At 45.0% G+C, this 14,437-nt stretch overlaps 1 protein-coding gene across 1 annotated transcript in view; it reads right to left on the bottom strand.

Annotated features, from left to right (window-relative positions):
* Positions 1–9,776: 9,776 nt before the first annotated feature.
* The window catches only part of KLF7 (KLF transcription factor 7), a 74,305-nt gene continuing 69,644 nt past the window's right edge, over positions 9,777–14,437 (bottom strand). Inside the window, exon 4 of the mRNA XM_060282110.2 lies at positions 9,777–11,297. Within this exon, the coding sequence (XP_060138093.2) occupies positions 11,246–11,297 (52 nt within the window). The 3' untranslated portion in view covers positions 9,777–11,245. The remainder of the gene's footprint in view (positions 11,298–14,437) is intronic.

The raw sequence follows: 14,437 nt of genomic DNA, 5'->3' as shown, positions 1-14,437 counted from the left end.
CCAGCAGACACACGCTGACATGAATTGACCCCAATTATTTTACATAGCCATTCATTTTAATGGGTCGTCTCTGAGTAATGACTCCTTCAGAGGTCGGAAACAGCCTAAGGGTGTGCCAGTGTGATAGGTTGTGTGTTTTGGTTGTGTGAGAGGGTGGCACACCAGGGGTTAATAGCTGTTGCAGCTGAAAATAACTGGAGAGCGAAGGTCTCAATAACTGTTTAGTAACCAGTCTTCTGAGAAAAAGGAAATGGGGACTCAGCAAAAGAGAGAGCGAGCGAGAGAGCTGTGCAGCTGAGGGAGACCACAACGAATGGAGGACGCAGATTGAGGTCACTGAAGGAGAACATGGGAAGAGAAACTTGCCCTCTTTCCATACTCTGTGAAAGGACTGACCTAACACATGGAGTCCATTTCCTGTGGAGCTTTGCTTCAGCTGTTAAAGTGCTCTCCAGCCCTTTGGGGATTTCCAGCTGATTAGGGGAAAGTGTCCAAGCTCGCTGCCCTCTCAGCTGCACTGTAATGAGAAGCAGAAAACATGCCACAGTCTCACATCTGGAGGCTGTGGGAGCCCGCCGTGCACAGAGATTTCCTCACCGGTGTCGCCACACCACCACGTTCTGAATTGGAGAAGAATTGCCCTCAGGCTAGGGGCAGGCCCCTGACGCTGAGTGTGCAAGAAAGCAGGGCCTGGAGAAGACTTCTGGAAGCTGAACATGCCAACATGCCAAGGCGCAGTTTATTTGAGGCAGGCCCATCCTCTGTGCCACTCACTCAACCCTGCTAAGCAGAGGTGTTTTGAAAACTAGGAATGGCTGGGGTGGAAGCAGAGACCTTGACCTGTGAAGCGAAACAAGTGCCATGAAACTGTCAGATCCTCTTCACTCAGCCATATCCTGTTTTGAGAGACGGGAGACCAAACAGCAGCGAAAGGAACGAAAACTGCGCGGGAAGAGGATTTGATGCGCAACATTCGTTTTGTGTGGGAGGTGCTGAAGAACAAAAACAAAAAACTTTCACATCATTAATTGTGTGTTATGTGTGAGGGAGGAATGCAGAAATTCCCAAACATGGGAACACAAACATCTTTCCAATAGTAGTGGAGGAAAGGGAAGGAAATGTGTCTGCTCTTAATCACTGCCTGAGCTGTGGGTAGCGAGTTTCCTGACCTCTCTTCCTGCTTGGACTCTCCAAGAATTGCAGGAAATTAGGCTTCTGCTGTGGAAAGGGAGAGAGAGAGAGAGAGAGAGAGAGAGAGAGAGAGAGAGAGAGAGAGAGAGAGAGAGAGAGAGAGAGAGAGAGAGAGAGAGAGACCTCCTTCATAACACTGAGTGTAGAAGTTGTCAACATCTCCACCCAGGAGAAGCAACACTTCGCTTTGCTGAGAAAATGACAAGTGAGATTATTTCGATCCTCACCGTAAAGATTTATACGGCCCCTGCTGAAAATTCAATTATCTCCAGTTGTTTTAAGAACAGGAATAAAAGAAAAATGCATACCCGTTTCATGATAAGGCAAAGTGAACATAATAGTTGTGGACAGTAAGGAAAAAGAAGAGATAAGGAGGGTCTTATCGCATCCTAGGAGTTCTTGAACTAAACTGTCGTTCTCTTTCCAGTTAGACAACCTATTAAATGGGGCGGGGGAGAACTTTTGGGTTTTGCACAGACTGTTAAAAGGTATGGGTTTTCTTCTCCTCATCACCTGTGGTGACCTCAACTACCCCTATTTGCAATCTCAGTCTCCCTTTTCCGGGCTCATCTCAGCTTTTAAAAGTGCAGTGGAAAATCCAGCCAAAGTACTTCTGGTGGGCACTTCCACCCCATGCCTTTTAAGGACATGACTTACCCCAAAGAATTGTGGGAACTGTAGTAGATCTCTCTCTCTCTCCATATGTGGTATATATTGCACTTTACCTTTTTTGAGGTTTAAGCTAGTGTTAGCCAAACTAATAGAACGAGTGAACTTTACCCTCTTAATCAGCTGCCCTGGGGCCGCCATCTTTTCTGAACCTGTTCTCTCCCTGTGACTGTTGCCTGGCTTTTTTTAGGGTGTGCATTAGCAGCTTACAAGGCAGCGAGGTCATTTCTCACAGACACACCCACCCACACCCCGGGGCACTGTGTTTTAAATCGCTTTTTTAAATGTTTCTGTACGCACCAGAGAGGGAATGGGAATATCTTCACCCAGTGAGCATTACCTGGCTTGTTTCCTCACACCAAATTCCTGTTCAGTGCTGTTTTTCAAGAAAAAGAGGTGCCAGAACTCGCCACGAATGCCTCCCCTTTTCTAAGCAAGATGAGCGCCGTACCCCATAGTCGCCTTTGACTGGACTTAACTGTCAGGGGTCCTTTACTTTTTTTTTTAAAAAAACTTACCTTATGATGGCAATGGCAGCCACCTGAGAGCCACCTGGAAAAATGACCGTTCCCCACATAAAAGGGGAGGTGCATTTTGCGCGGTTGCGCGCAGCCCCCTGGGATCCCTGGAAGTTCGGAGGCCAGCGCTGCCTTCCCGGGCTGGATACTGGTGGTCTCTGCCCACTGTTACCTGTCCAATCCAGCTCAGGGAGGCGTTGCCGGGGGGATTGGCCAGGTAGGAGGAGGAAACCTTAACTTGAACACGGCTGAAGCAGAGTCATTCTTGGGAAGCAGTCGACGGCTCCAGAGCTTTCCCACCCTCCACTCCCCCAAAATTAATGATTGCATTACAGGTTATTTACTTCCACATGCACGCAGGTGCTGCTACGACAAGGCTGCTGTTGAAGGGCCGGAAATGAATTTTCCCTGCATTGGCAAGTTTCGCCTTTCCCGTAGCAATTCGTCACAACTTTGGCGGATGCAGGCCTTAGGTGGAATCCTTTAGTCATCTACATAAATAGGGGCGCATGGGTCAGTGACCCCCCGCCCCCACTGCGGTGGCGATAACAGGGTTCCTGTAAATGGGGCTAAGGGGGAGGCATTGACCATACGCAATAGGCTGTCATTGCCCTCCCTCTCCAGCAGCTGCGATCAAGGGGGTGGGTGGGCTATCTGCTTGAACATATGTTCTCCAGAGCTAGACCAATCCCCACACATGCTGGACAACCCTGAAATTACCCAGATCCCTGGCTGGGGGCTGGGAAGGATATACGCCCAATGCCTGAGCCAAGGTCTCCCTACATCTGAATTCTTAATAAAGTTGTGGCCAATTTTAATCCCGTAGAACGTGGTCTTGTGTCATCATTCTGCTCGGGGGCTGCCTGGGGCTTTGGGGGACTCCTCCCGACCGCGCAAAAGCCTTGGTCATCTGTGCATGTGATGTCAGATGTCAAGGAAATAAACTATCTGCCTTTTAGAAGACATCTGAAGGCAGCCTTGTTTAGGGAAGTTTTTAATGTTTGATGTTTTATTGTACTGTATTTTTATTATTCTGTTGGGAACCGCCCAGAGTAGCTGGGAAACCCAGCCAGATTTTTTTTGGGGGGGGGGTATAAATAATAATAAATGATGATATGATGATGATGATGATGATGTCTAAAATGTACATGCCTCTGCTTAACTGCAGCTTAAGTTTTCAGATCAGAAGAAAAGGAGGAGGAGTTTGGATTTGATATCCCACTTTATCACTACCCGAAGGAGTCTCAAAGCGGCTAACAATCTCCTTTCCCCTCCTCCCCCAAAACAAACACTCTGTGAGGGGCTGAGAGACTTCAGAGAAGTGTGACTAGCCCAAGGTCACCCAGCAGCTGCATGTGGAGGAGCGGAGACGCGAACCTGGTTCCCCAGATTACGAGTCTACTGCTCTTAACCACCTCTTAACCAGATCAGATGAAAGCTAGATTGAGGGGGAAAGCGTCAAAGAGAAGTATTGCTAAAAGAAACCCTAACAGGATAGATATGCAATGTGGCTTACACTTGCTTCAAACACCAGCGGTGGGACCTTGCTAGAGGCTGTGTAAATACATCTTATGTTATGGGACATGTACATAAATGGCAGTTAGGACCAGGGTCGTCCCGGCAACTAGCGGTCACTGAACCAGGGACCTTCTGCACCCAAAGCAAATGCTCTACCGCTGAGTTAAAGCTTTTACCCTACAGAAGAAGAGGCTTGCTGTGGTCTCTTGCCTTGTTGCTGCTATCATGAAGGGTTGGCCACCATTTTGCTCCCCGAGGCAGAGCAGTAAATAGTGGTTCATAGTATCAAAGCCTGGTCATGCTATTGTGACTGTTGAGGCAGAATATCTCACAAACTTTCCCTCTCCTTTGCAGTGAAAAAATGCAGCAATAAATAAAAATGTAAGATAGATAATTTGCTGCACTGAAAATTTGTTTTCTGAGGCCCAGTAGAGACAGTCACGAAAAGGGCTGGCTCTACTATTAGGAGAGGAGGAGGAAGTCAGTGCTTTTAATCTTCCAGAAGCTTCTGCTTGTGGTCTGAATAGACACATCCCCGAATATAGGGCAGCAACTGCCCGCCTTTAGAAACAGTGCAACTTTTTCTCGTACTAAGGAATAAAAGGGTGGCAGGGATCCAGCCCTCTAATAAAACTCTCAGGGAGTTTTATTTAAAAATGAATAAGGAGGGCTCCCTCTGAAATTCTGAATTCTGAATCAGCTTCCGAAGCAAATGTGAGGAGGGTCGCTGCTCGGGCAAAACATCTGACAATTTTTGAGGCAAGACAAAAGGGTTTGGATAAGGTGAATGAAAATTTGTTAGGGCAGGTACTGTACATTCCTAGATTGTCATGGTATTTCAATTAAGAGTGAAATCTGAAGCAAAGTGGGGTGTCCTTGCTCAAACAACCCACCGAAAAATTTTCGGGGAAGCAAAGTGGGACTACTGAGCTGTCCAAGGAGGGCTGAATTAGGGGTGGCCAAATTCATATACCATACTACTGGGTCCATATCACGAGTTCATTTCCAACTCATTTCTGTATTAATCTTGAGTTTGTTGGGTTTTTTAATAAAAACTCCACACGAAACCCTGCATGTAAATACTATGTGTGGGCAGGACCTCACACCATAGAGAATTTCTGGATTTGCCACCGTGCATGTAGAAAGTTTGCATTCAGTTGGGCTTCACACTAGCTGGAAGTTCATAGCAGGGTGCCTGGCTTCCATTGGTCTACTCTTTGTATCCCAAGCATCTCCTGTTCCTCATACTCCCATGAGAGCTACAGCTGAGATTTGGGGGGGGGGGTCACCTGTACTAATAGGCATTTGGGGCTCGGCGAGCTGCCATTAAATGGCAGTGAAATGGTGAAATTCAAACGCTTAATCCTGTGTATGAGAGTTTCTGCTAGTTCAAATCTACCACCAAGATACAACCCAGAAAACTGTACGGCAGGGGTGGCCAACTCCCAAGAGACTGTGATCTACTTAAAGAGTTAAAAACTTGCAGTGATCTACCCCCTTTCTGGAGGTTCAGGTCAAAGTTGTTGAGCTTTTTTGGGGAGGAGGAAGGCCCATTTTTAGGCATTCAGATCAAAGTTGTTGAGCTTTTTTTAGGAAGAAGGAAAGTGCCATTTTGGGGGGTGCAGTGCAAAAAAATTGAGCTTTTTTATGGGAGCCAAAGTTATTGAGCTTCTTTGGGGGGAGCCAGTGATCTGCCAGTGATCTACCACAGGCGTCCAGTGATCTACTGGTAGATCATGATCTACCTGTTGGACGTGCCTGCTGTACAGCATCATGCTAGTGTGCCGTGGCCCCCACATCCTATATTTCTATTTCCATCAGTTTTCTTTATGTCCCCAAAGGAGATTTCCAACACACCTTAAGCCATTTTCAGGCCAAACACATTCTACTTTTTATTACACATATTACATTCTTAAATAAAAATGCGTCACATAACTTTTTTTTTTTGCATAGATATCTTACAATATACCAATTTAAAAAAGAATTATGAAACAGACCAGTAACAAAAATAAATCTTCTTCATTAATAATCTCGGAACATTAACATACCACCATCATTATAATACAAATAATATTTTGTTTTTTTTAAATCTTAAGACTTTTGTACAGCCAAAAAAATTGACAAAGTAATATATTCCTATATATATATTTATATATATAAAAAAGCTTAAAAAAAATAAAATGTCAACCGAAAAAAGGCAGAACCGAGGGCTACAGGATCGGGTACTTCCGCGATATACTAGAAATACCAGAGAAGGCCTGAGAGAATGAGACGGAAGGGTTCTCCAAATGCACTTGGCAAACGCATCTGGCGCAAGGGAAGCTGTAGTGCAAAACGAAAGTCCTTCAAGTGTTGTTGGTTGTTATGTGGGCATTGTTTCTCTTCTTCTTTTTAAATGAATGACCAAGGTGGAACACACACGCAAAAAAGAAATTATATATAGATATAAGTATATACAAACACACGGACGCATACCCCTTTATAAAAAAAAGAAAGGTGGGTTTCCATGATTGCTAAAGGTGATGTGCAAAGCCTTTGCTTAGGAGATAAATGCTGGGGGATACGCATACAAATCTTCTGATTTCTGGCTTGGTGCCTTCTAACGTGATTCTTAAAATGAAAATATCCAAGGCCAGGAAATTGTTCCGGGAGATCAACTGATCCTAGCAGGCTCCTGAAATCTCAAAACCCCATGTTGCTCTAGCTTAGGAGGCAACAGGTCGTAAAGAACAGGCAAGTCAAACCCAGTATTATGACTCACTTGCTCTGACCCGTTCCTGTTGCATGGAAGGAAAGCTGCTGGGGATACCTGCGTGTAGCAAAGGTAGCTGGGTGCAGAAATTCGGCCCCAATTCAAAACACAGCAGGGTGGACACCCATTGCTACATTCATGAAGCTCCCTCTCTGCACTAAGTCAATGCATGGAACACCCCACACAGTTGCCTGTCATCTCTATAGCAGGACAGCTGGCTTGTGGGGAAGCTTTGGGGGATCGCAGAGATCGGGGCTTGCAAATGCAAAATGGATAGTATGCTGATCCTCAATTCACTTGGGGTTTCACCAGCTTGTGCGATCTGGCAGTATGCACAATTAAAAATGTGAAAGTATTTTAATTAAAAAACAAAAACGAGTAGGCCAATCTTACATTTCCGAATCCAAAAAATGTCACATATAAGCATTTAAAAATAAGAAAACACAACAGTACCTCCTGCATTTGCAATCAGAACAGGTAATAAATACATTCTTGATATGTTCCTCCTTCCATCCTTTTTTTTTGGGGGGGGGAGTGGGAGGGGAGGGATGAAACCCTTAAAAAGAAAAAAGGAAATAAAGAGAGAGAATGCCAGATTCTAAGTGGTAAAAGGTGTTTCATTGCCATTTCAAATGAAGACATTATATATATATATATAAAACATAAATACAACAAGAGGAGATAATAAGCTTAGGGCCACTTTATCACCATTCAGAAAAAAAAATACGATACAAGGAACCTCACTGTGCCCACTTATAGGTTGGGAGGGAAAATAGAGAGTTGTCTTTCAAGTCAGTTTTAACATGGGATCCACCAGTGACCAGCGGTCTTGCTTACTGGCGCACTGAGAATTGAGAGACAGAAGCAACGAGAACTTTGCCCCTTCTCCAGCCTTGCTGCTCCTTAACTGTGTGCCTCTCTCTACCAGTGTGATTCAGGCAGTGCTCTGAAATATTGATGGCCAACTGGAATGCCATGAGTCCTCACCCCACCTGGGCCCTTCCTGTGTTTTTGCCTCCCATGCCTACTTGTGCTGGATCAGGAGACCAGGTGATGCCCAGCTCCCTCTCGTATTGAGAGCACTGCGCAAAGAGCAGCCCCAGGACCAGAGATGTCCACCATTGCCAATAAAGCAAGAAAAACCCTCTCCTTAAAGAAAAAATAAATAAATCCCAACTTCTACAGGACAGTGAAGCGAAGGTCAAATGGGGCAAGTGCCGAAATCAAGTTCTGGAACTATTTACAAACTCTCCATTTCAATTTCTTCGGGATTTGTAATATGGAAAAAGGAAACCCCTCGAAAGCATGGTGAACTGTTGTAATGGCACAACCATCAGGCATGGTTCACAGGTGAAAAAGTCAACGGTTCCAGCACCTAATTGATGACCAAGGGGAGGGAGCAACCAGGTAGCCTCCGTGGCGGTGGTGGTTGCAAAGTGATGGTGACGGCACGGGGCTCAGCTTCTGACTGGCCAGCAGTAGTGTTTGAGCCACTGATGCCTTGGGCCCAAGTTGGGTGCAGTCTGCCAATTAACAGTTGCATGATTGGAACCTAGTATTCCTCTTCCTTATCTTGCAATCCCCGCCATTTAAGTCACCCGGCTGCTCTTCTTTTAAGTCACTGCTGAGCAGCAGTGCCCTCTCTCTTCCTTGCCCAACACTTGGGCTGCCTTTACATATTTACTCGGAAGCACATCTTATTTATTTCAAGCAGGTGATACTCTCCAATGTGTGTGCTTTTTCAGACCACTAACTTTGTAAAGCCATTAGACAGGGGACCAGTTTAGGGTTCTGATCTGCTGCAAAAGGAAGGGTATTGAAGGTTTCACATTCTGAAGCAGAGATGTTAAGCGAGACCACAAATGACACTTGGGAAGTAAATCAACATTGTCCTTTTCCATACCCTTATTCTCCCCCCCCACTCCCACCCACATCAAATTATTTAAAATACAGGCCTATATTAAATTTGTCACCAACTCTTATAGATGATCTCTAAGAATTCTAGAGGCAATAGGATTTAACAACATTTCAGATGACATTCATGGATATTGGTACCCAATGTTTACTGTGATGACAGATATGGGTGCAGATTATGTAGGATGCTACAAGAATAATTTCTTGGACAGTATAGATTTTTCAGCTAACACAATGTCTGGATGTTCCGTCATCCACCTCAGCTGATAGTCTAAAACTGCCATACAATATTCAAATAACGAGCTTACAGGGCTCTCAAATGCCCACTCAACCCCTGGGTGGAATAGAAAATATGTGAACACAGATACAGAGAACTACAAGATTGTCAGCAAGCAGTGCTCCAATATTTTCTAAATCATAGCTAACCATAAATCTTTGGAATAAAACTTAGATCTCTCCTCCCTCACCCTCAAATGCTATCATCATTCTTTGCCCTCGCACAGATGGTTAGATTTTGGTCCTTTTCACATCCCGTCATTAAAGGGCTGGGCCTTGTATCTGCACTGACAGCCACAGCGTCTGCAAGAACTCTTATGCAAAGAGAGTATTATTTGAAAACTCAGTTAAGTTTGACGAAATCAAAGATGGAAAGAAAGCCAAGGCGGCCAAGTGCTAAGAATCCCTGTGTCTGTACTTAACATTATACAATTTTAGATATTCTGTATATAAAAAAAGAACTTTTAAAGTTTTTGCATCCTAAACATAAATTAGGAAATTACTGAACAGTCGGCAAGTCAAAAAAAACAGTCAAAAGGGAGGGCAGTGAGCTAGTTGGAAGAGCAGCAACCAAGGGAGAATCAACATGCCCGTTTCATTTCTCGGCACATCTTGCATGGGTGGTCCTGCATTATTAACTCTACACAACCATTCCCAATGACTAACTCTCCACCTGCATGAGAGATAGTTTGAAAAGGCAGTCTTTGGAATCAGTGCCAGCTCCAACTAACTAAAAGTAGACATCATGTATATATAGAATAGGGTGTGTGTGTGTGTGTGTAGGTGTGTGTGTAAAGTACAGGGAAATTAATCCACTTTGAGTCACAACCATCAAATTATCTACAAGATTCAAAAGGCGAGCCTGATACCTCCATTGATCACTAAATGGGTCAACCATTGGTCAGTGTGGACCCACGTGTTTTCTATTTGTTACTTTTGCTTACACTTGTCATTTGGTAGGAAGTCCGTGCTCACTAAAAAGCCAATCCCTTTCATTTAACCTTATCATGTCAGAAGAGTGGGAAAGTTACATCACCTTGATAAATGGGAAAGGAGAACCTCAAGTAGGTTTCATCTTCAGAGCAAAAATGCTGCGTGGGGTTATTTTAACCAGAAGAGGTTCTCACTTTCCCATTCATGATGATCACTGTATTTCTACAAATCTGCTCAACCCAAAATAATATCTTTTCGCAGGTGCCAGACACACAAATCAGTAACCAGGCTTTTGACCGGGTAAAAGGGTCAAAAGCAGCCAGAGCTGCTGCTAGCCAACCGTCGTGGGTTGCAGCAAGCATGCGCCCCACGGTGCAGAAGGAAAATCTGAAGTCATGCCTGAGTGACAGAATCCAAGACAGATATCCCCGTGAGTAAATGAGTTCTGATGAACATGGAGAAGAAAAAGGTTCAAGGCTTCGAGAGAAGCTGTTGTTCAAGTTTTCATTAGGCAATTAAATAGGAAGTCTGAACTATGGCAATGTGGTGAAGGCTCCAAAGATATACTGTGGTGCTGCTCAGGGACATTGCTGGCCAACCACTGTGAAGTAACATCAGTAGTTTTCACAGTCCCCTAGTGCACATGGTGTGCAACAACAAAATATCAAAATTTAAGGAACGAAAAGCAAAGCCAAAACAAAAAGAAAACATCCTTGACGAAGTCTATACCATCTCAAGCGAAAAAAGTAGGCGTGTCCCAGGTGTTCACTGCACAGTCTACTGCCAATTAAGGCCATTGGTATTGACTTGAAGGGATCTTGACAGCTCAGTTCTATAAAGAAGAACCATAATCGGAGCAGGTCAAAGTGTTTGTGAGGAGCGTCGATGCATCATTGTACATAAGGGAGTTCTCGAAAACAAAAACAGAAAGGAACCAAGACATTGAATGTTTTGGCTACCAAACTGGGATTTGGTTTTTCTAGGTCATTAGTTTCCCCTCCAAAATCCATTTAAAAAAGAAAAGTTAGTGCTACAAATATGCAACTCCAAAAGTCATGTTCCCCATCCCCTATCATCCAGTTGCACCGAGAAGCAAGTTACATATTCTTCTCTTACTGCTGTTCATACCGGCAGGGAATCCTCTCCCATTTGCTTTCATTTCCATTGGACAATAAACAGGGAACAAAAATCCTACGATCCTGAAGTGCTGCAAGCACCATCTGTGTCTTGCTGACATCTTCTCGCACCCCTTTCCTCCTCCTCCTCTGGTGTCGTCTGCCTTCCAGTTGGGCAAGGTGTAGAGAACACACATATGTAATTAAGTATAGCTGGGTGCATGACGGCATCTAGTGCATGGTTTGCGTACAGGTGATCAAGTTCTCTTCTTTTGAAAGGCAGCAAGAGGCAGGCAGCTCTCCTCCCCCCAGGATGCTTAGGTCTGGCTGCATCTGGGCCATGCTGAGCGATCTATGATTTAGATGTGTCTCTTCATATGGAGGGCAAGGTGATCAGATCTTGAAAAACACCTGCAGAAATAAAAAAACAAAAATATATATATATCAGGGTTGGACAATAGAAAACTTTTCTGATTTTGAACCTCTCAACATACCAGATTGTCGTCAAACCGGATGGAAAACTCTCTGCTTACAGCTGCACCAAAAAAAGCAGAATTTGCAAGTACATGTTGAACACTCTAGAAATAATGTATGGCGGTGAATCTTCTATGCATGCTTGAGCTCAGACTTAGCAAATAAAACACCAATTATGGGTTTTGATGTGGGTGTCTTTCTGCAACTCACAAATAGACATAGTTTTGAGAAAAGGAATATAAGGGTTATTTCATTATATGGGATGTAACGAGCTGTATTTGTCCTAAATATGCCAACTCCTTTGCCCTCAAAGTGGAGATGAGCGCTGCACCTCATAGTTGAATTTGACTGGACTTAACCATCCAGGGGTCCTTTACCTTTTCACCTTTATATATGTTTTTAATTTTTTGTGAAACCCCCCCCCCCAACTTTTCCAGTTAAAATATAGAGTTTGGGATATACTCGCCGTATAAGAAATACGACCCGGCATATAAGACGGCCCCCAACTTTTGAGAAGATCTTCCTGGGTTAAAAAGTAGTCTTATACGCAGGAATATACAGTAATTAAAACATAGAGAGCAACAGAGATGCAACATTTTTATTGGGCCAGTAAACAGGAAGTCCAGTATGCTTTCATATTCCAAGAACAGGAAGTGCATCACCTTCTTTGGCGGGAAGCAACAAAGCTGCATTATAACTCATGTGCTAGAATAATTTGCTGTAGCTAGAATTTTCTAACAGCAGCAGCATATCAAATAAGGCTAGGACAGGCATCCCCAAACTGCGGCCCTCCAGATGTTTTGGCCTACAACTCCCACGATCCCTAGCTAACAGGACCAGTGGTCGGGGAAGATGGGAATTGTAGTCCAAAACATCTGGAGGCCCAAAGTTTGGGGATGCATGGCCTAGGAGAAGCACCACCACCCAGTTTGTAAAATCCTGACAAAGCAACACAGTCTAGCTATTAGCAATGCCACAACAGACAGCAGTTTTGAATGGGTGCTAGGAAGACAGGTTCTAGTTGGCATTTCGGTATGGCAATCCCGATGCAGAACTCCCTCCGCAAAATACAGCCTTTCATGTGCAAGGCAGAGGGTGCTGCCTCTTCATACTAATCAAGTAAAGGCAACAAACAACAGCATTTTGAAAGCTCCCTTAGTATTGGCAGCCTAGTGTTAACAAACCACTCATTTCAGAGCTAAATTTTACTCCTAAGAAATAACGTATTTGATTTTTCAATAGAGGCTGGTCATACTTATATCGTGTGGGGGGGAGACCTTTGGCGCTCCCGACGATTCTGAACTACAACTCCCATCAGCCCTAGCCAATGGCTGGAGATATGGGAGTTGTCGTTCAGCAACATCTGGAGGGCCCAGAGCTTCCCCACACCTGATTCATATGAAGAGGAGGAGGAGTAGTAGTTTGGACTTGATATCCCACCTTTCACTCCCCTTAAGGAGTCTCAAACTGGCTAAAAAATCTCCTTTCCCTTCCTCCCCCACAACAAACACTCTGTGAGGTGAGTGGGGCTGAGAGACTTCAAAGAAGTGTGACTAGCCCAGGCATCCCCAAACTTCGGCCCTCCAGATGTTTTGGACTACAATTCCCATCATCCCTGACCACTGGTCCTCTTAGCTAGGGATCATGGGAGTTGTAGGCCAAAACATCTGGAGGGCCGCAGTTTGGGGATGCCTGGACTAGCCCAAGGTCACCCAGCAGCTGCATGTGGAGGAGCAGAGATGCGAACCCGGTTCACCAGATTACGAGTCCACTGCTCTTAACCACTACACCACACTGGGGAAAATCCTGCTGTGTTTATTAATTTTATACTCATTCAGCCATTTTCATAGACCCATATAAGGCTGTATTTCAGGAAACCTAAAAAAAGGTAGATCCACACCTTTATTTCCAACAACAAGGCACCAGTAAAATTGTAGTGCAGATCCCTGTAGGAAGTAGGTCTTTGGAACAGTCCAAATCCATTACAGTTCCGTGCAAACCAGTGTGATTTCAGCAAGAATGCCAGGCTTGCTAAACCCCTGCAGCCCTGCAGCACCTGCTCCTTGACCAGTACGGAACGACTGAAAACTAGACTGCAGTCCGTGCAGCACCCGCCTCAAAGGTTGGCTTGCAGTTCAACTGCTTGACCCTGAACACACTGGCTGAGCACAAGCCCTGGGCCACAATCCATGCAGCTTCTGTGTTCCTTCCAACACAGCAGCTGACCTACTGAGCACTTCAACAGAAATACCTAGCGGAAGCTAAAGGTAAAGGGACCCCTGACCATTAGGTCCAGTCGTGACCGACTCTGGGGTTGCGGCGCTCATCTCGCGTTATTGGCCGAGGGAGCCGGCGTACAGCTTCCAGGTTACGTGGCCAGCATAACAAAGCCGCTTCTGGCAAACCAGAGCAGCACACGGAAACGCCGTTTACCTTCCCCCTATTTATCTACTTGCACTTTGACATGCTTTCGAACTGCTAGGTTGGCAGGAGCTGGGGCCGAGCAATAGGAGCTTACCCCGTCGCGGAGATTCGAACCGCCGACCTTCTGATCAGCAAGCCCTAGGCTCTGTGGTTTAACCCACAGTGCCACCTGCGTCCCCTGCGAAAGCTAGTAGCCAGCTTATTGAAAGGGCACCCAAGGGATTCACTTTCAGTCCCCTCTGGGGTCCACCTCTGCTCCCTTTCCTCTCAACCTAGCTGCCAACACACACACACCCCATTTGCAGTACATATGCTGATGCTGCTAATCAGCATGACACTTTGCCAGCTTACATCAATGTGCCTCACCTGAGATGCAAGACACAGCTGGAACAACGAATTGCGGGGTGGGGGAGAGCTATGTGGGATTCTCTTTTTTTCCCATTAGGAATAGGCAGTGCTACAAAGAATCACAGCACACAAATTGTGTGCTTGTGTGTATTACATGTGTGTATTATTGAGTATGTGTGTATTACATACATACTCAAAGGTTAAAATTCTGGGGAAATAATGTGCACTGGGCAAGAAAACTCCAGAAACAGAGCGTTCAGTCGATGTGCTGGAAACAGTGCCTTGCCTCTGTAATGGATTGTTTT

This window comes from Zootoca vivipara, chromosome 1, assembly GCF_965207765.1.
Source record: "Zootoca vivipara chromosome 1, rZooViv2.hap1.1, whole genome shotgun sequence".
NCBI lineage: Eukaryota > Metazoa > Chordata > Lepidosauria > Squamata > Lacertidae > Zootoca > Zootoca vivipara.
This window is presented reverse-complemented; position numbering and strand designations above follow the sequence as displayed.